Source organism: Crocodylus siamensis, chromosome 5 (assembly GCF_052110815.1).
Source record: "Crocodylus siamensis isolate JL-2025a chromosome 5, ASM5211081v1, whole genome shotgun sequence".
NCBI classification, from domain to species: Eukaryota; Metazoa; Chordata; order Crocodylia; family Crocodylidae; genus Crocodylus; species Crocodylus siamensis.
In genome coordinates, this window is record NC_143399.1 from 73,211,397 (window position 1) to 73,232,625 (window position 21,229).

General features: G+C 51.9%; 2 protein-coding genes across 4 annotated transcripts; both read right to left on the reverse strand.

Moving 5' to 3' along the window:
- Positions 1-138: 138 nt before the first annotated feature.
- On the reverse strand, positions 139-6,135 carry CHMP2A (charged multivesicular body protein 2A). Of its 3 annotated transcripts, none has more exons than XM_090049046.1 (7): positions 6,025-6,135; positions 5,345-5,483; positions 4,409-4,606; positions 4,132-4,311; positions 3,623-3,753; positions 1,475-1,536; positions 139-1,114 (listed from the first exon to the last, which is right to left on the reverse strand). In XM_090049046.1, exons 3-7 carry the CDS (start codon positions 4,574-4,576, stop codon positions 993-995), a joined length of 663 nt encoding a protein of 220 aa, XP_089905172.1. In that variant the 5' UTR covers positions 4,577-4,606; positions 5,345-5,483; positions 6,025-6,135; the 3' UTR covers positions 139-992. The 3 variants fall into 3 exon arrangements, with proteins under 3 accessions (XP_089905172.1, XP_089905173.1, XP_089905174.1); XM_090049047.1 differs by having other exon boundaries at positions 5,345-5,382; positions 6,025-6,115; XM_090049048.1 differs by lacking the exon at positions 6,025-6,135 and adding an exon at positions 5,875-5,969 and having other exon boundaries at positions 5,345-5,382.
- A 903-nt stretch (positions 6,136-7,038) lies between these two features.
- UBE2M (ubiquitin conjugating enzyme E2 M) lies at positions 7,039-21,025 on the reverse strand. The gene is made up of 6 exons (XM_090049049.1): positions 20,618-21,025; positions 14,757-14,851; positions 14,480-14,518; positions 13,803-13,906; positions 13,377-13,440; positions 7,039-8,119 (listed from the first exon to the last, which is right to left on the reverse strand). The coding sequence occupies exons 1-6, from the start codon at positions 20,724-20,726 to the stop codon at positions 7,979-7,981; spliced, it is 552 nt and encodes a 183-aa protein (XP_089905175.1). The 5' UTR covers positions 20,727-21,025; the 3' UTR covers positions 7,039-7,978.
- Positions 21,026-21,229: the final 204 nt, after the last annotated feature.

The window sequence follows — 21,229 nt, forward strand, 5'->3', positions numbered from 1 at the left end:
GAGCATGACCAGCTGAGAACTGCAGTCCTGAGCTGCACCTGCCAAGATGGCCAAGGGTGCAGAGCAAAGATGGCTATAAAGCACACCCCTCCTCCCTGCCTGCTCCATCCGCAGAGCAAGAACCAGCCAGCCAGCACCTGGGATACAAATCTACAGCTTTATTACAACAGAGAGGATAGGCCTTTATCTGGCCAGGAGATGGCAAAGGAGCCTACAGCTACCACCTGTATCCCATGCCAAGGAGCATACTGCAGCCTGGGCCAGGCAACGGCACCATACTCAGCACAGGGGGGGAAGGGTAGCTCACACCCCAACCCACTGCTCTCTATCACCTGGGAAGGACACGGACCTGCCATATCTTGTTCTCCCTCTCCCCCCACAGGAACTGATCCCCAAACACATCCTGAGCCCTCCTCCAGTGACTGGGTGAAGAGATGTACCTACTGGACTGAGGCAGCAGCTACTATGCCCACCCTACTCTTGCCACATGGGATAGAGGAGCAGGAGTGCAGGTCCTGGAGAAGTGTGATCGTAACTAGTCACAGAACACCCCCCACCTCACCCCCATTAGTGTAATTGAGCCACAAACTGAAAGGTTGAAAGCTCAACCCCCACTCCCAGAAAATGACCCCTCCCCAGAGATAAGCAAACATGGCAGCCCCTGACCATGCCCACTTACTCCCCAGATCAGGGACCCCCAATCACACATGCAAACACACACACACCTAGGCTGACAGCATGCCAACCCTCTTCAGGAACAAGCAAGAGGCTTCCCCTGCCCCAACTCCAGCAGTATCAGCTCCACCCCCACCCCTATGGCAAACAGGGGTAGTGCTCCCCCAAGAAGGCTGGGTTGGGGTGAAAGGGCAGCAGAGAGTAGGACACACGCGGTGGGACTGGGGTTGCTGGAGAGAGGAATATGCATGTATTGGAGCACCACACCATGGGGGTGGAGTGGTGGCAGGGAGTGCAAACCCAGCTCCCACAGAAGCTCAGTCCCGGCGTAAGTTCTTGAGGCGCTCCTCCAGATCAGCATCTGCATCAGCCAGTGTGGCCGAGGGCTCTGCCTTCTTACCAGCTGCAACACTCAGTGATCCTCCAGTGGAAGGCAGGTCTGCAGGAAGAGGAGTGATGACAACCAGATGGCTGGTGTGCCCCAAGCTTATCTCTAGTCACCCACAGCCCCTCCCGCTTCCAGAAATCTCCCTCATGCTCTTAATGGGGGGGGAAGGGGTAAAGGGTGTGCACATACACAGACTGCCCCAAGCTGCCTCCTACTCCCAAGCCCACCTGCTCCACAAGGGAGATGACAGGAGGTTGGCAGGATCAGCCAGCAGACACCCTGCCCACATACTTGTAGCTAATGGGTCTATCTGAGCTAAAGCAAGTGAGCTCAGTTACCGTACTGCATGTCCCAGTACACCAGCATGCAACAGAGAGGTGAGGGATAGCCTAGCTTGAGACAGGTACTTACTGGATAGCTCATCTGTCAGGGTCAGTCCCAGCTCATCCAGCACTTGAGACACCACAGCATCACTGGTGGGGAAGGGTGACAAGAGGATTAAAGCTGCACATGAGGACTGCTCCCCAGGAGGGAAAAGCACAGCCCATCCTACCATGCCCTGGACAAGAGGGATACAGAGAAAAAGGTGCTCTGATATCCATGTGGGACTCTTAGCAGCTAGGAGGCTGTGAAGCATCTCCTCTACCCTCGAGCCAGTGGTGTTGTCTAGAGGGAAAAGGATCCACACTCCACTCCCCATAATCTGAGCCAACAAATCCCCCTACCCTAGGGTTGGATCCATGGGACCCAACCTAGAGCAGTGGAAGCCAGACTTTATGGCAGGCATGCCACAACTGGAGGATCTCCACCCCCAGAGTGCTGAGGGAATTAGCTGAGGTCATTGTGGGACCCTAGCACAGCTTTATGAGCCATGGTACTCTGGTGTGGTGCCAGAGGACTGGAAGAGGGCCAATGTGGTTCCCATTTTCAAAAAAGGGAGGAAGGAGGACCCAGGAAACTATAGGCCAGTCAGTCTTACCTTGATCCTGGGTAAGCTTTTTGAGAGAATTATTCTGGCGCATGTCCACGAGGGAGGTTATGCTTAGGGGCAACCAACATGGGTTCACTAGAGGCAGGTCCTGTCAGACCTGGTGGCCTTCTATGACCAGGTCACAAAATCCTTAGACACAGGGGTAGCAGTGGACATAATTTTTCTGGACTTTAGAAGGGGCTTTGGCACTGTCTCTCACCCCATTCTCATTAAAAAACTAGGGGACTGTGGCGTCAACTCCTACACAGTCAGATGGGCCACTAATTGGTTGGAGGGCCACACCCAGAAAGTGGTGGTGGATGGGTCATTTTCAACCTGGAGGGATGTGGGCAGTGGGGTCCCCCAGGGCTCGGTCTTCAGGCCCGCACTCTCAACATCTTCATCAGTGACTTGGATAAGGGGGTTAACAGCACCCTGTTCAAATTTGCTGACAAAACTAAGATGTGGGGAGACATGGGCACGCTAGAAGGGAGGAATAAGCTGCAATCGGACCTAGACATGTTACAGGGGTGGGCAAATGAGAACAGGATGGGTTCAACACCGACAAGTGCAAGGTGATGCACCTGGGGAGGAAGAACTAGCAGCATACCTACAGGCTGGGGAACTCCCTTCTCATCAGTGCAGAGGCAGAAAAGGATCTTGGAGTCACTGTTGATGCCAAGATGAACATGGGCCAGCAGTGTGGGGATGCAGTCAGGAAGGCTGACCGTACCTTGTCATGCATCCACAGATGCATCTTGAGCAGTTTCAAGGAGGTGATCCTCCCCCTCTGTGCAACACTGGTCAGGCCGCAGCTGGAGTACCGCATCCAGTTTTGGGTGTCACACTTCAAGAGGGGTGTGGACAACATGGAGAGGGTCCAGAGGAGGGTGACTCACATGATCAGGGGGCAGCAGAGCAGGCCCTACGAAGAGGCTAAGGGACCTAAACCTGTTCAGCCTCCAGAAGAGAAGGCTGAGGGGGGATCTAGTAGCCTGTTACAAACTAGTCAGGGGGGACCAGCAGGCATTTGGGGAGTCCCTGTTCCCCTGAGCACTGCCAGGACTGACTAGAAATAATGGTCATGAGCTGGCAGAGAGTAGATTCAGACTAGACATCAGGAGGCGCTATTTCACTGTCAGGGCAGCTAGGATCTGGAACCAACTTCCAAGCAAAGTGGTGCTGACTCCTACCCTGGGGGTCTTTAAGAGGAGGCTAGACAAACACCTTGCTAGGGTCATTTGACCCCAGTACTTTTTCCTACCATGGCAGGGGGTCGGACTAGATGATCTGCTCAGGTCCCTTCCAACCCTACCAACTATGAAACTGGTACCCCAAACCATCTGAGTGTCACTCTGATACTCTTACCCTACCCAATCTGCTGCTCTATTTTCTGTTCCCTGCCCTGTGTCCCTTGCCCAATCTAGTGTTGTTTTCTGCTCCCTGCCATATTTGCCACTGTGTTCCCTGCTCCATCCCGGATCTGCCACATGCCACAAACAGAGGCTGCTCCTCATGCCCATGCCACCCCTGCATTAGAGGAAGGCCCGATGCCCATTTTCCATCCCGAGGCAGCCCATCCTCCTCACCTTTCTTCCTCATCTTCCTCATCACCCATAGCATCGTCAATGGCATCATTCATCATCTCCTCCTTCATGTCCATAATCTCCGACTGCTTCTCAAACTCCATCATGATCTTCTGGATCTGAGGCAACTTTAGCTGGGGGATGGGAGCAGGGGCACAATCACTCTGTCCTCTCAGAGGTTGTAGAGAATGCAAAAAACTGCCTCCACATCATTGCTGACTAAACAAGTAGGGCTGAAGCACACAGAAGCTCCCCTCTGCAAAGCCAGTGCTCTTATGCCACTCCCTACAGCATGCCTACTGAGACCAATCTAGTTGAGAGCCCTCATGCTAACAAAGCTCCTGCCCTGTTCCTTGCAGCATTTGTTTACTGCACCTGAAGTAACTAGGAACTTCACCCTACAGCCAACTCCCCCTACTGCTCTGGTCCCTAGAGCACCCCTTGCTAGGAGAAGTGGGCCTGAAGTAGCCAACAGCTCCCCCTGCAGCAAAGGTTTACGGGAGAACACGCACCTGTCTGTTCATAGTGGCCATAGCCTTGGTGACACCCTTCATGGCTTGGGCCATGGAGTTGTTAGACTTGAGTGTTTGGATCTTGAGCGACACGGCCTGGATATTGGCCCGCATCATGATGAACTTCTTGACGTAGCGCCGTGTCCGCACCAGGTCCTTGGCCATGATCTTCACTGCATCCTGCACGGAATCACATTGGGGGTAGAGTCAGAGATAGAGATGCCAACTCCCTCCACCCTTCTCCTACCTTTGCTTGCAGCTTCCCCCTGCCCCTCACCATTTGTCCTTGCTTTGCCATCTTCTTGATGTCAGCAATGATTTTTTTCTCTTGCGTTTCCAGCTTCTGCCGCTCACGGTCCAGCTCCCGCATGGCTCGGTTCAGGGCCCGCTGGTTCTGACGCAGCATCTCCTCCGGTGTCTTCCGACGCCCAAACAGTAGGTCCATCTTGGCTGGCTGTGGAGGGAAAGGCTTCACCTGAGGACAAACAGGACAGAAACAAGATCAGGATGTGGACTCTGCACCAAGAGAGTGAAAAGCAGGAAGTGTGCTATATAATGGGAGATGGGAGGGTCCAGGGAAGAAAGCCTCTGGTGCTGCTTGGGAAATGGCAGTACCCCTCTGCCAACCCTCCTTCCCCCTACCATGTCACATAAGTTGCTTGTCTTCACCTCCCAGGCCTCTCTTTGCTTTCCTCTCCATCACTTCTCTTTCACAGAGAGGTCCCCTCAGGCTTCATCTGACCCATGGAGCCACCTTCATCATTTACTTGGCAAATTCTCTCACAGACCCAGGGCCTGTCTTCCCAGATGACCCCTCATGCCTTGTGAACATCCACAAAGTCACTGCAAGTGTCCTCCTTCAGACTCCACCACTTCTAGGACACCTACCAAAATCTTGTCAGTGGCTGGGCTGCTGGTGCATCACATGACACCCCTGGATACTGTCACATGGCCTTGTGACTCCCACTGTGGTCCCCTACCTGGCACAGTGGGATTCTTGTCCATGGCTAGTGCTCCAGAGCAACCCACAACACTAAGAACAATAAGGCTGTACTGGCCACCCCCCCGGAACACTCCCCACCAGCCGGCTGGCTAAGACCTACCTGAGATTGGTGACTCCAAGCAAAGACCGCTGGGAATTTCTGAAGCCTCTCCCCCACCCACAGTGCCCACCACAAACACATATGGCAGCCATCTCAAGCATAGTACTCACCCACAGGAGAGAAAAGGGTTGTTAGAGAAGGATCCTGCCTAGAGAAAGCCAAAGGAAGAGTTGGTTGCGGGGGTGTACTACCCACAAAGAAGATGGGGTAAGGAGCACTCCTCCAGCAGGATAAGCAGCCCAGGGAGTCCTGAGACAAACGGATACAAAACCAGGGCCAATGGCAGGAGACAGGACATTCAAGAGGAGAGGCTCTATCCTGCCAGGTGCTCCCCCCCCCCCAACCCCTCTTGTCCCATGCCCCTACTGAGCCCCCCCAGCCACACACATCACAGTGACCCCCCCCAGCTCCTGCTCCTGCTCCCTGCCCAGACCAGCTTGGCCTGATCAGCAGAGCACTCTGATCCCTGGAGCCAGGTCTGCTACTTCCTGGTGCCTGGCCTCCCGTCCCAGCCTCAGCCTCACTCCTACCACCCACTGATTACCCTGCCCTTCTCCCCACTCCCATCCCACCTCCCCGCTCAGCCACCACGAGCCCTCGGCCCCGCACTACCCACACCGACCCAGCCCCATGCACTAACCCCGGGGGGCACCACCAATGAACGCAGCGCCGGGGCCCGTGCTACCCGCCCCACGCCGGGCTCCCCTTTGCACCCCCCTCTCCTTCTCCTTCCCCTTCCCCTTCCCCTTCCCGGTCCTCCTGCCGACCCACTCAAAGACCCCACACCCACCTCCCACTCCTGCACTTCCGCCTTCTCCCAGCTGACATCAGAAGGGCGGAGCCGCGTGACAGCGCGTAGTCACGTGATTGAGCGTGAGGCGAGGAGCGCGCCGGAACAAACCATAGAGTATAAAGGGAAGACAGAACGCCCGCAGGAAGTGGGGGTATTCTGCTGGAAATCAGAGAGGGGGAGGCTAGAGTGGCTTTCTCCGCCCGGCTGGCGGCGGGAACGGCGGCTGTGCCTCGCTCCGAGCTCGGTGCAGGCGCAGACCGGTGCCCGCGGCCTGGAGCTGGAGCCGCTTCCCGAGGCCAGCCGCAGCGCTGGTGGTGCCGAGCTCGGGGCGGGCGAGGATCGGGTTGAGCCGGGAGGGACGCGGGGTGGAGGCAGTCCTCGGCCTTGGCTTGCCAGGGCTGCCCTTAACTTCGGGGCAAGCGTTCAGGCCGCCCCGTCTTGCTCCGTTAAGGGAGGAAGCGGCTGCTTCCCTGGTAACCCATAAACTCCCCACCCCCGGTGCTGCTTCCGGTTAGTCTTGCAACAGGGACTGGGGGGTTGCCCCGTGGGCAGCTGGGGGCAAGAACCAGCCCCTTTCTTCACAGCAGACAAGTGGCAGCAGCTCCTTATAGTCAGAGGCAGCTGAAAATCCTGGACTCCCTCCCTGGTCTAAGCTAGAGCTAAAGCTGTCTTACTGGTCCCATGGAAGAGAGGCTGGCACTACAATAGGCAAAATAACTAGGAGAAGCAGCCCTGAGCTGCTTAGCCAAAATTAAACAGAGGAGGTTGGAGCATGAAGGGATAGCTGACCCCAAACCCCCCAGAAGGGGTCACCTCCAACACCTCACCATAAACCACTTCTGCTGGTACAGTGGGTCAGCAGCTGGACTCCCAGGCTTTGGGTTGTGAGCAGAAGACAAAAGGCATGTTATACCCCTGCCAGTTAGGGCTGGAGAGAAGTCTTATCTCCCCTCTCAGGAAGAGATGGGTATACAGCGGCGTAGGAATACAGCACAGAGAGGCACTGGGCAGTGAAGTGCACTAACATTCCCCTTTAATAACCCAACACACTAGAGTACAGTGGCTTTTTGGCCAGGGGCTCCTGGGAGTCACTGGAGTGGCAGAGAAAACCAGTTCATTCATGGGCAGGCCCCAGCAGGTGGGCACAAGGGAGGGGAGGGGAAGGAGGAGGGAAACGAGCTCAGGGGCTACAGGCTCCACCCTTCCATAAAGGGAAGGCTCAGCAGGCAGAGGCTCTGCCCCCCAGGCCATTCACGGTTAATTATCAGCATTTGTTCAGTTTGAAATTGGGTGGTTTTTAAAAAAAAAAAAAAGACAGAAAAGGGAAGCAGAACCTAAAAGGGAGGGGAGCAATCCTGCCAGGCCAAGCTCACTGCCCCAGGGCCTTGGCAGAGAGGCTGCCCCACCCCCCCTGCTCTGCAACAACCCCCCTTTGTAATAAATAGTTGTACTCAGACAGGCCTTGATTTCCAGCCAGGGGAGGAGCTGGCACAGTGCCACCACACTGCAGGTAGAGGGTGCCAGAGCACAGATGTATAGGAAGGGATGTGTGCAGGGGGGGAGGGGGGGGTGTCTCTCTGCCCTTAGCAGCAAATGGGCCCCAGGAAGGCAGCTGGACTCTGTGCTCCACTTGGGGGCTGGGAACCAGCAGGAAGCCATGAGGAGCAGAACTGCGTGGTCAGGAAAGGTGGGAGCTGGGGTCCCCACCCCCTGCAACCATCTGCCCTCCCCCACAGCAAGCCAGTGGGTAAAGAGGCTTTGGCGAAAAGGGCAGGAGTAAGAGGAGGAAGGGCTGCCCAGGCAGAGGCCATTTGAGCAGCGCTGGGAAGGGGCTTTGGGGGCCCTGCAGTGCCTGGCTCCTGCATCCCCTGGTGGCTGAAGGCAGCAGTGTTGGCAGAGTCCCTCATGAAGGGGGTGGGGAGGAGGGGAGCGGGCAGCCAGCTGGTCAGTTCTATTTGAGGCAGCGCTCGAAGTAGGTGGAGCCAATGTAGCCGCCCCTCATGGAGCGCTGGACATTCTGCTCAAACAAGCGTCTGTTGTTCTGAAGGACCTCAGCGGCTTCTTTGTTCAGGGGGTCCTCGGGATTTGGCTCCTAGAAGGGAGATACAAGGATGGTTACAGGATGGCCTTCGTTGAGAGAATACAACCCCTCCAAATCCCAACTCCTCTACTCAGCTTCCACCTTCCTCCCCACCTCCCCTATCAGGAGCTTTGGCTCGAGTCATTCGAGGTGAGGTGAAACAGGGATCACTAGACCTTGCTATTTCCAGTCCCAGACTGGGATTTGGGACACTTGCATGCATTTTCAGCTCTGCCACTGGCCTGCTGGATGACCTTGGGCATATCACTACACATCTGTGTCTTGCTTTATAGCAGCGGTTCTCAACCTGTGGGTTGCAACCCAAAAGTGGGTTGCAAGAATATGACAGGGTCACAAACAAACATTAGAAACAGATTCTCCTTTGAAGGAGAAAAATGTAGGAAACTGTGGCTTTTTCCTTGCAGGCTGGCAGAGCTCCAGCCTATGAGAGGCTGCTTGGGCTCCCCCCATGTCCCAAACACTTGGGGGCTGGGTGTGGAGGGCAGCAGGTCAGGAGCGAGGGACACTGGGTTGGGACTGGCAACTGATGTTTACAAATGGGTCCTGGTACAAAAAAAAAAAGTTTGAGAACCACTGCTCTATAGAATGTATAATGACTTCTCTTTGACAAATTCTTTCAGATCAAAATATAACTGCTCTCCTCTAACTATAGCAGTATAATGTAAACCACCTCCTTACTGTGGGCACATAGCCACTACAACTATATCGATCTGTTTATTTGTATTATATTAATTATACTAATACAAGTGCATCCTTGCTAAGGATGATAAACAGCTTAACTATAGAGCATAAATGTCAAACAAGCCCACTGAGTTCTACCAATCTAAAAGTGCCTACCAGGCACTTGTTAAATTGTTTGGAATCTTGTCAGTATTCATTATTAATTAATATTTTAGGTTATAAAATTCATACTTAATTCCAGTGACTGACTGACATTTCATTTGACACCCTCAGATGCAGCTTCCCTGAGATATCCCATAATTCATCCAGCTAAGAAGCAGCTCCAATATTTTTCCCCTCCTTCCCCAACCACCACCACAAGAAATCAACAAAAAAAAGAATTATTTCCAACCTGTTCATCCATGGACAGCACCTAAGAAAAAGCAAGCCTCTGGGCTTGACCCTCTCCCCTTGCAAATCACATTAGAAGGAAGGTTCTCCTGGTATGGCTTGATGCCCAGCCAGAGAGAGCATTCAGCACAAGGTGTTTCTTAAGTGATTCCAAAGCAAAGACTACGCTTAGGAGACCAGGGAAGGGTGGGGAGTATGTTTCTATGGAAACTCCCCAGAAACACCACACTGTGCATAAAAATTCTATCAGTTACCCAAAACACCTTCCAGCATTTATTTGGGTATCTGGCACCAGACAGATAAGGGTTCCAACACACTCCCACTGCCATGTGATGCTTTATCACCATACCCAACTCCACCACTGGTCACCCAGTCTTCACAGCATTATTCAGCATGCACAGAGCACCCACAATTGTGGCATCCCATTTCCTCCTTAAGGGATAGGTTGCACTTATATGCCCATGCAACACTGGCAGAGAGCAGAGCCATCTACTATGATACTACTCATACAAGCAGGGTTGAACATCAGCAGCCATGCTGGTTAAAAATACCACCCTGCACACTGATAAACCCACACTACCATGTGATCAGGATATTTCATAACACAGGACAGTGATCATTCATAAAAATATTACTCCACTCCACTAACAGAGCATATTGCAAGATCTTGGACATGATAAAACCCCAGGCCTGTGCTCCTTTTGGCTGGAGTTCGGAGAGTCAGCAATAGTTCAGTTTACAAAGACTGCTTTAATCCTTGTCCTGTATGGTGTCCAGAAATTGTTCAGTTGGTTGGACATTTCCCCACTAGACCAATATTAAAAGGCCATTTTTCCTGCTGCAAAGCCAACAGACATCACACAACTGAAGGTCTCTGGTATGTTTGGTTAGAATACAGGGATTTTTTGGGAAGCAGCGGATAGCAGTTCTCCAAAATTTGAAAAGTAGTCATGAAAAAAAAAAAAAAAAAAAACCTAAAAAAAAATGGATTCTCTCTCGCAAAGAACACAGAGCACAAAGCGATGAGTTCAAACTGCAACAAAGCAGATTTTGATTAGACCTTGGTGAGGAGGGAGGATGGACAAGACTTCCCAACTGTAAAAGCAGAAAAACAGTGGAAGAAAGTGCCCAGGGTAGCTGCAGAATCTCTTTCACTGTATATTTCTAAGGCTGGATGGGCATTCATCTGGGATGGTTTAGGAACAGGAAATCCTGCACCTATTCAAGGGGCTCGATTAGACAACCCCTAAGGACCTTTCCAACTCCATAATTTTCTACTCTGTGCAGAAAGACACGCTGAAAGAGTAAGTGACAAGATCTCTCCAAAATGGCTCATCTGTTCTCAGTTTTCCCAGGCTTTCCATGCAGTCTCTGCAGTGAGAGGAGTCTGGGTATGGCAAATTTCAAGGTAAAATGCCAATTTTACATCACATGTGGCAGTGGCAATATCACTGCCAGAACACTACATCTGGTTCTGGTGTCTGCACTTAAGAGATAATGGGGACTGATTGGAATAGGTGCAGAGAAACGCCACAAAAAATATCTGAGCGCTTGAGAGGATAGTGGGACTAATAGGTTCACCTGTTTGCTTTCTCAAGACAGTGACTGAGCAGTGACTTGACTAAAATACCTCTGAGAGAGAAAACTCCTGGTATTAGAGAGCTCTTAAATCTAGCAGGCAAAGACACAGCTAGCAACAGCTGGAAGCTGTTACAAGAGGACAAGTTAAAAATAAGGCACATTTTTTCACAGCAAGGGCAATTCACAACTTGAATGAACTCCCAAGGACAGCAGTAGCAGCAGCATGTTCAGCTCCTCAGGCATGTTTAACCCTGGGAGCGCCTCCAAGAAGCATCCCCCACCCCACCCACCTGCTCACAGGCAGAAAATATCAAAGCTTAGTTTATATAGTTCAGAATAAGCCTGAGCACCTCTCAGTTGGGCTTCTTAGTGTGCACTCAGGAGGTCTTACTAAACCAGCAGCCTAGTCTCCACACTGGCATGTATCAAGTGGAAGTGAGCACTGTGCTTCATGGCAGTACTCCTAGGGTCAGCACAGAATCATGGAAGACACGCCCCAATGATTTTCAGATCTGGACTGGATACTTGATCTTGGAGATAATTTAAAATCATAGAAAATTAGAATTGGAAGTGTCCTCAGGTCTAGTCCAATCCCCTGTTCAAAGCACAACCATCCCCAAACTAGATCATCCCATCCAAGGCTTTGTCTAGCCATGTCTTAAAAACCTCAAAGGATGGAGAGTCCACAACTTCTCTAGGTAACCTGTTCCAGTGCTTTACTACCCTCCTTGTGAGAAAGTTTTTCCTTTTATCTAACCTAAACTTCCCTTGCTGCAACTTGAGACCATTGCTCCTTGTTCTGTCATCTGCCACCACTGAGAACAGTCTAGCTCCATACGCTTTGGAACCCCTCTTCAGGTGGTTGAAGGCTGAAGGTAGTTCAATGCAAGTTATTGGAGCCAATACATAAGTAACTGGATGGCATCTCTGCCTGTGATGGAAAGAGGTCTAACATGATCCAGTGGTCCCCTCTGGATGTGTAAAATGCAAGAAAATCCTTTTTTGTTTTCAAGGCACTTCAACAGAGACTGACATACTTTAAAAACAAAGGTTCAGGACAGGTCAGTTTGGGGAAAAAAGCTTCAACTTTATCTTGGCAACTGTTCAGAAATACTGAAAGTTACAATTCAAGCTAAATCCATTTGGATACAACAGCAAGCAGGACCTACAATCTGGAGTGCACTGGAAATCCAATTTGGCTTCATGGTATTAAGAGAGGCAGTATAGTTATGGAACTAGTATGTAACTTGAAAGACCCAAGGTTTGATGGGGCTCTGCCACAGACTGCCCATAACTTTGGTCAAGTTGCCTATCACCTCTACAACAAAAAAAGCAGCACCACCTTGCCTCACATGAGCTAACAACACATTGTAAGGTGATCAGATGTAGCTATTCAGTTATAGCTACATAACACTTAAGACAGAGGATGACAGAATTGGTGGGTTGTACTGACTTCAATGCAAGCACTGGATTAGCAGAGCAGCCCCTGGGGTATTTAAATTCGATTTGATGATGATTCTAGGGGCAGAATACATTCAATCAACTGCCTTAAAGCATTTAAGGGAATTCACATATTTACCAAATGATCCTATAAAGAGGGTTCAGTATTAATGGCAATAACTTTAAACATACTAATTCAATTTGGTTTCAGGGTCAACAGCCTATTCAGCTAATTTAAATAAAGTGAGTTGCCCCCAGCTGCCTGTGGACCCATGCAGATATCACTGGGCCAAGGTCCTTCAGTGATCAGGGTAGCCAAGGACTTCTAAATGCTGCCTGAGGGGTGGGGCTGGCACAGGACACACTCATACATGAAGCAGCAGTGCTCCGCACTGAGATGTCCTGTTCCCTTTGCTTCCAGATCTTTTCAAGATGTTCCATGGTTGTCAAAACATGATACAGCCACATACCACTGGAGAAAAGACTCTACACATATGTTCAAAGTGAGGCAGACCTCTCCAAAAGCTGCTTCAAGAGGTTAGAGATAGCTTGACCTCCTGCCTGCCCTGCTGGAGCCCTGCTGGTAGGAGCTGTTGGGTACCAAGAGTGGAAGTAGAGCAGTAGAAGAGCAGCACCAGGGACTAATGCAGATGAACGAGGAAAAAGGGCCATCGCTATGGCCACAGACCCAATTATATCACCCTCAGTATGATCTTTACATACCTGACAGACTAAGACACCACACACAGCTTAGCACAGATAGTACACCTGCTCCAGAGACAGCACTAGGATATGCTCCAGGCTTGCCAAGTGAGGACCCTGCCAACTCCCTACAAACCCTACATGATAGTCACCCATTCCCTGGAAGTGAAAGGCTACCCAAGTCTGCAGAGAGCCTAAACCAATTGCTGAGCACAAAACTGCTCCCTGAGTTCGTGGAACCACTGCATAAAACCCGAGACATGCCCTCCAAGCCATGCATCAATACTGAAACTTCAGGGTGACTCTACCTACCACAACAACTTGCTAAGATAACAGGGTTCCTTTCACAGTACCCCACAACAGTGTGTTAACACATGGTCCTTCCCACCAAGTGCCCCAGCTGTGCTGGGGAAGCCCCTTCCCCATCCCCAAGTCCCCCATTCTGGGTACTCACCAAAAAGAGATACTGCAGACCATAAATTATAGAGTTTATTGTTAGTACAGGCTTCCAGTCCTCTCTGCAGGGCATAAAAAACACATACACCACAGTAAGCACACAGAGTGAAGAAACAAAGCCAGCCCCGCAGGGAGGGGAAGGACATGACAGCACAAAAGGAAGTAATGCCAAACCAGAGGGAGATTGCCCCAGGACCTGACAGACAGATGAGATAGGTTGCCCCACAGCACATGGAAGAGGCACATGGAGCCCAGAGGTGCAATTTTGAGGAAAGAATTGTAAAGCTGATAGATTCCTCCCTCAGCCTGTGTGGAAGGGGACAGTAGTGGCACTGGAGTGGAAGCCATGACTCCTAGCAGCAACTGTCTGGGAGGGGGATGGGAAAGGTTCCCCACACCATGCCAGAGCAGGCGCACACCCTACCTGAGGATATTTAAGCAGACATTGCCCTCTAGGTCTATGTTGGGGTGGTACACCATCGTCTCACACTTCACCTTTGGAGGGTCATGTGGATAACCTTGTCCTACCTGCAGACAGACAGGAGTTATTTCCCAGAAGTCCCTCCCTTCCATAGAGCAGCTCAGCCCAAGAACTTCATGGTTCAGACAGAAAGTTTTAACGTTCAGCACACCCACCCAGTACCCTTGACACACAAGAGGTATGAGAAGACTGGGCCCTTGCAAGAACCCCAGGTCTCACAGTTCTCCCTGAATTTAGGGCTGCCTGCTCCTTTTGACCAGAGAAGGGTGGAGGAAGTGCTGGTGGCTGGGCCAGCCTCCGGATTCCTGGGTCCTCCTCCTCCACATTGACCTTGGTGGGAAAGGAGGAGGGAACAGGACAACTATGAGAAAGCTGCCAGCTCTCTAGGCTGGTTCCCTCAACCTTTAGAGCAAGGACAGGGCCAATCCCTTCAACCAGGCTAAGAGCCACCAGAGACAACTCCAAGTCAACACTCTTCTCTTACTCTTCTCCACACCAGGTCAGACACACTGCAGGGAGGGTCCAACATGAGGGGTCTAAGGTTCATCCCTAGCCTAAGAGAACACGTCTCCTCTGGGCCAGTTCTCATGGGGAGGTCAAACAATCAAGATGAGACTTACCTTGAAACTGAAGACAAACTTCCCTCCTTTATAGAAGCCCTGCAAGAGAGAAACTTTAGCTAGCAAGAGAGGCTACTCAAGGGAAGGGGGGCAGAGGGAAGGGGTCAACTCCAAGGGGCCTGGGGCTTAGCTTCACCCCACAGATCTTAGCAAAAGGAACTAGTCCTGCCAAGAGAAGCCAAATCAGATAAACAGCAGCCAGGGGTTCCCAGAGCAGGAAAACAAGGGCCAATTGTAGCATGCAGCTGCCCCCTTCCAGCTCAGCCCCTCCACTTACCTCGTCAGGGCAGATAACTAACTTGAAGTTCAGGAGATCATCCTGGTCAGAAAAGTCTATTTCACATGTTTTCGGTAAATTTAGTTCATTAATGTCTGCGGGAGGAGAAGCAGAGAAATGAGTCATCTTAAAAGAATAAGCCTGGATCCCTTCCTTGACCCCATCACCTCCCCTTGATGATGGAGAGCTCTGCCTCACTCCATACTTTATCAAGTTCCTGACAGTAGGGTGGAACCTACTGAGATACCTATGGCCCATGAAAAGGCAGAGGTGGCCCTTGGGACATTTGAATGTAGGTAAGTATGAACACATGAAACAGGATGGAAAACAACAATTCTGGTCTGATTGCTGCCCTCAGAGGGGATAGAATGGGGTGGGAAGACATGCTGTTCGTTCCCAGGGGAAAGAGATCCAGATACAATTAACCTGATCCTAGAGGGGATACAACAGAAAACTATTTTTTTCACATTTAAAGCAGCTCCTGGAAGGGACTTGTACCCATCCCCCAGCATGGGCCCCACTCTCTCAACACGGTGAGGCAGGCCCACAGGCTGACTCAACATGCAGTACGGTGTCATTTATTTCTGAGGAAGGAAGGGTGCTGAGATCACAGAAAAATCAGGTCAGTACTGAAGCATATCACAAAGAAACATATATAGGTATAATCCAAGTTGGGATCCTTCATCACTCAGAGCACAGTAAACTGAGAACATTACCAGAGAGCTAGATCCAAATTCCAGATCAGGACACAAGCAAACAAGTGCTCTGGAAGACCTGGGGGAGGTGGGGGGAAGGAAAGGGAAGGGAGACTGGAGCTTCAGCACTGAGGTCAGGATTGTGGGTCCCTGAAAAAACTGGGGACTGATTCCAGGACAAAAGTAGCATAGAAGGGCCTAGGAATCAGGCTACATGTTGTGGAACTGGTAGTACCACCACCACTGAGCAAGTTATACATAGGAAAGAAGCAGGTGAACAGTGAGCAGGACCCAAGACTCATACCTTGTCTTACAAGCCAGAAGAGGGCCATACATGGGAGGGGTGGAGAATCTCCACTCTATAGCTGTTCAAATGCAGCCCCCACCCAGGCCCTTAATTACAAGCTGAAAGGACAAGCCTTGGAACTCCCCACCCAGCCTTACAGGTTTATCATAGAATTATACAAGATTAGGGTTGGAAGAGACCTCAGGAGGTAATCTAGTCCATCTCCCTGCTCAAAGCAGGACCAGCCACAACTAGTTCATCCCAACCAAAGCTTTGTCCCACCAGGTCCTGAAAACCTCCAAGGATGCAGAGTCCACAACCTATCCAAGTAACCTGTTCCAATGCTTTACTACCCTCCTCGTGAGAACAATCTTCCTAATATCCAACCTAAACCTCCCTTGCTGCAACTTGAGACCACTGCTCCTTGTTCTGTCATTTACCACCACTGAGAACAGTCTGGCTCCATCTACTTTCAAACCTCTCTTCAGGTAGTTGAAAGCTACTATTAAATCCCCCCAGTCTTCTCTTCTCCAGACAAAATAATCCCAGTTCCCTCAGCCTCTCCTCACGAGTCATGTGCTCCAGCCTCCCCTCACCATTTTCATTACCCTCCACTGCACTCACTCCAATTTGTCCACATCCTTTCTGTAGTGGGGTGCCCAAAACTGAACACAGTTCTCCAGATGTGGCCTCATCAGTGCAGAATAGAGGGAAATAATCACTTCCCTTGACCTGCTAACAACACTCTGACCAATGCAGCCCAGTATGCCATTAGCCTTCTTGGCAACAAGGGCACACTTTTGATTCATATTCAACTTATTGTCCACCGGAACCCCCAAGTCCCTTTTTCAGAGCTGCTGCCCAACCAGTCGGCACCCAGCCTGTACTGGTGCATGGGATTGTTCTGTCTTAAGTGCAGGACTCTGCATTTGCCCTTGCTGAATCGCATGAGATTTCTTTTGGCCCAATCCTCCAATTTATCTGGGTCACTCTGAATCCTAGCCCTACCCTCCAACATACCTACTACTCCCCCCAGCTTGGTGTCATCTGCAAACTTGCTAAGGGTGCACTCTGTGCCATATTCCAGGTCATTGATAAAGATATTGAACAAAACCGGCTCCAGGAACAACTCCTGGGGCACTCCACTTGAGACCAGCTGCCAACTAGACTGTGAGCCACTGATTACTTCCCTCTAAGCCCAATGCTCCAGCCAGTTTTCTATCCACCTTACAGCTCATTCATCCAGCCTGTGCTTCCTTAGCTTAGTGACAGTGTTGTGGGAGACCATATCAAAAGCCTTGGTAAAATGAAGGTATACCACATCCACTGGTCTTCCAACAGCCACAGAGCTAGTCATCTCATCATGGAAGACAATCAGGTTAGTCAGGAAGGACTTGCCCTTGATGAATCCATGCTGACTCTTCCTAATCACCACCTTCTCCTCCAAGTGCTTAGAAATGGATTCCTTGAGGATCTGCTTCATGATTTTTGAAGGGACTGAAGTGAGGCTGACTGGCCTGTAGTCTCCTGGATCTTCCTTTTTCCCCTTTCTTAAATACAGGCACTATGTTTTCCCTTTTCCAATCATCCAGGACCTCCCCCGATCGCCATGAATTTTCAGAGATAATGGCCAGTTGCTCTGCAATCACATCAGCCAGCTCCCTCAGCACCCTCAGGTGCATCCTGTCTGGCCCCAGGGACTTGTACATGTCCAGCTTTTCTAAACAGTTTCTAGCCTGTTCTTTCACCGTTTTTGACTGCTCATATCCTCCCCACATTATGCTGCCCAATGCAGTAGTCTGGGAGCTGACCGTGCCTGTGAAGGCTGAGGTGAAAAAGGCATTGAGTACTTCAGCCATTTCTGCATCCTCTGTCACAAGGTTGCCTCCCCCATTCAGTAAGGGACCTACACTTCTCCTGACCTTCCTCTTGTTACTGACATACTTGTAGAAACCCTTCTTGTTACCCTCAGGTCCCTTGCTAGCTGCAACTCCAATTGCACTTTGGCCTGACTTCATCCCTGCATGCCCAAGCAATACTCTTATTACTCCTCCTTAGTTGTCTGTCCAAGTTTCTGCCTCTTATAACCTTCCTTTCTGTGATTTAGTTTACTAAAGAGTTCCCTGCTAAGCCAAGCTGGTCTTCTGCCATACTTGCTAGTCTTCCTGTACATCAGGGTGATTTGTTCCCATACTCTCAATAAGGCTTTTACAGCCAGTTCAACTGGACTCCTCCCCGCTTTGGACTGGCTTCCCAGGAGATCCTGCCCATAAGTTCACTGAGCAAGTTGAAATCTGCTTTTCTGAAGTCCGGGGTCCTTACTCTGTTGCTCTCTATCCTTCTTTTCTTCAGGATCCTGAACTCGATCATCTTGTGGTCGCCGCTGCCAAATTGCCACCTACTTACTACATTCCCCACCAATTCTGCCCCGTTTGTGAGCAGCAGACCAAGGAAAGCACAGCCCCTAGTTGGCTGCTCCAGCTTTTGCACCAAGAAGTTGTTCCCAGGACTCTCCAAAAACTTCTTGGCTTCCCTACGTACTGCTGTATTATCCTCCTAGCAGATGTCAGGGTGATTGAAATCCCCCATGAGAACCAACGCCTGTGATCAGAAAACTTCCACTAGTTGTTTGAAGAAAGCCTCATCCACCATTTCCTCCTGGTCTGGTGGCCTATCGCAGACCTCTAGCATGACATCATCTTTGTTGCTCTCTCCACTGACCCTAACGCAGAACTTTCAACAGGCTTATCTCCAGTTTCATACTGGAGCTCTGAGCAATCATATGGCTCTTTTACATGAAGTGCAAGTATTCTTCCTCCTGTTCTCCCCTGCCTGTCCTTCCTGAACCCATCCATGACAGTGCTAGTCATGCAAGCTATCCCACTTAGTCTCTGTTATCTCTTCCCAGCAGCCTATTAAATGAAGGCCTGTCATCCCACCTCTAGGTGCTGAGAAACAGTTTTGTTCTTTATGCCACTAACTAGTGGCCAGAGACCGAGGAAGGTTTACCCCAGTGGTCAAACATCCAGAATGGAGAACCTGTGCTCTCCATTCTTCTTCGCCTCCTGAAGGATACTCTAACTCTCTGCATCAACCATACCCTAAAAACTAATAAGAACCAGCCCCATTTCACTGCTCTCCCTCAAGTTTCCAGCTGAAGTTGACCAACACCCCAGCTTCCTTAAACTGTGGCTTGCCATAAGCCAACACCCCCCCCCCAAAAAAAAACCCCAAACAAACAAACAAAAAAACACATGGGACTAGGCCTGGTCCTCTGTACAGGATGTTTCAGGGAAGACCAACATATCAGGGAAGCTTCAGAGCTAGTCAGAAACTAGAGACAGGACTGGCAGACAGACTTTTCTGTTTCACTAGGTCCCAGATGGGGCATTTTAGAAGAGGGGAGAGGTCATATTTAAACCCTGTCACCAAGATTGTGGCCTTCATTACCAGGAACAATGCAAGTCCTGGGTTTATCGACTGCCACAAAACCACTGGAGATGCAAGAAGGAATCAATCCAGCTTGTGATTAGCACAGAGGCAGGAACAGAACCCAGGACAAAGATCAGCACAGAAAGGGCACCAGGGCTTCCAGTCTCAGTACCAACCTTTCAGATGGTGGGGAATGGATCTTGACACCCAGGAACAAACCCCTGAATCATGGAAGTTTAATAGCTTTTCTGGGGTCCAGGACCATGAACAAAGCGCTAGCCAGGATTCTTGCTGTCCTGTCTACACTGAAGAAATGGGGGCAAATGGTAGCTCTCTGGGTAACTTCTGGTATCGGTATGAAAAGTGGGCACGGAGCTGTGCTGCAGGGCATATCACCAGAGGGCTCTTAGGGGCCTCATAACAGAGGCTTCTCAGCTCTTCAATCACAAGATGTGCCAAGGCAGTAGTGATGGCCAACATGGCAGCATGGGGCAGATCCAGGTCCTGTGTTAAGGCAGACTCCAGCTGTAACATGGGTGCCCAGCAGGTGCATAATCCAAAGGGCACACTGAAGAGGAAAGAGGGGAAAGCAGGACAAGGGAAGATGGCCAGTGGGGCCCAACGTGAGGTTCCACAAATGAAAGCTAAGGCTGAGGGTATTTGATTGATGTGCTTACATCCCTGCCAGTACTCAAAAAGCCAGGAGGATCTTCCTCTTCCAGTCAGAAAATTGGTTCAATTGCCAAATCTGGGGTCAGAAAGGAACAGATCTCCTTAGGCAGATTGCCATGGATATTTTGAACAAATGTTAACAAGTTACTCCTGTCACTCATTGCCCCTGCTTTCACCATCGGCAGACTGAAGGGTCTCTCTGGTGTCATACCCTGCAATTCTGTGTCAGGTTTTGAAGCAGTGATGCTGAGGAATTCTTGGGTTTGCCTGGAACTGCAGGGAACTGGCCCCAATGGGCCAAAATGGCCCTCTCTGCCCCATGCCCCTCAAGCATGGTGCCGAGGGCTTCTCAACATGCCTGGGAGAAGAGCTAGGCCTCACTGAGAGAAGCCCTTTACAGGGGGTACAGCCTAGAGGTGGCTCCCACCATGAGGCAGGTGGGTGGCAACCCCTGGATCCCACCCCAGGGAAGGGCCCCTGCGGCAGACAGGAGAACAGGAATCCTGCACTGTCTGGGACAGGGCGGGGGAGGTCCAACCCAGGCCAGGAAGGCAAGTCTAGATGTCAGGCAGCCCGGGGTGGGAGGGGGAGGAATCCCCACGCGGGGCACAGCGGTACCTTCCGGGGAGGGGGTGGGGACTGCCGCCCCAGCCAGGCCGCCCCACGTGGGCAGGACCGGCACCAGCCCCCGGGGCTGGACTAGGCCGGGCCTGCCCTGGGAGTGCCACTGGGAGCTGGGCCCGTGGCGGGCAGACACCCCGGCCCGGCCCCGGCACCTTTCTGTATGCGGAGCTGCGCGGCAGACGCCTTCTTGCTGCTGCCCTTGGTGCCTCCAGCCGACTCCTCCTCCTTCTTCTGCTGCTTCAGCGAGAACAGCTTGATCATCCTGCCGGGCCACGGGGCCGCGCCGGGCCAGGCCGGGCCGGGCCGCGGGGGCAGGGGGGCCCGGGGCGCCGGGCCGGGAGGGCGGGGCGGGGGCCGCGCCGCAGCCGCCTGCTCCGGGCCGGGTGGGGCGGGGAGGGGAAGGGCGGGCGGGTCCCGGCGCCGGGCCGGGCTCGGGGTCGGGGCCGGACTCTCTCTCGCTGCCGGGGCCGGGGCCGGGGCCGCCCAGGCTGCTGCCGCTGCGGTGTGTCGGCAACTGCCGGCCACCTCGGCTCCTTCCGCCGCCGCTTCGGCTCTTTCCGCCCCGGCCTCGGCTCTTTCCGCCTCCGCTTCGCCTGTTTCCGAGCCCACTCGCCGCTTGCCGCTCGCCGCTCGGCGCGGCCCGGCCCACGCTCGGCACTTTCCGCCCTGCGGCTGACACCACCCACCCCGGCCTCGGCTCCTCCCGGGCGCCGCTCGGCTGTTTCCGCTGCGGCTCGTCTCTCTGCGGGCGACGAGCACCCGGC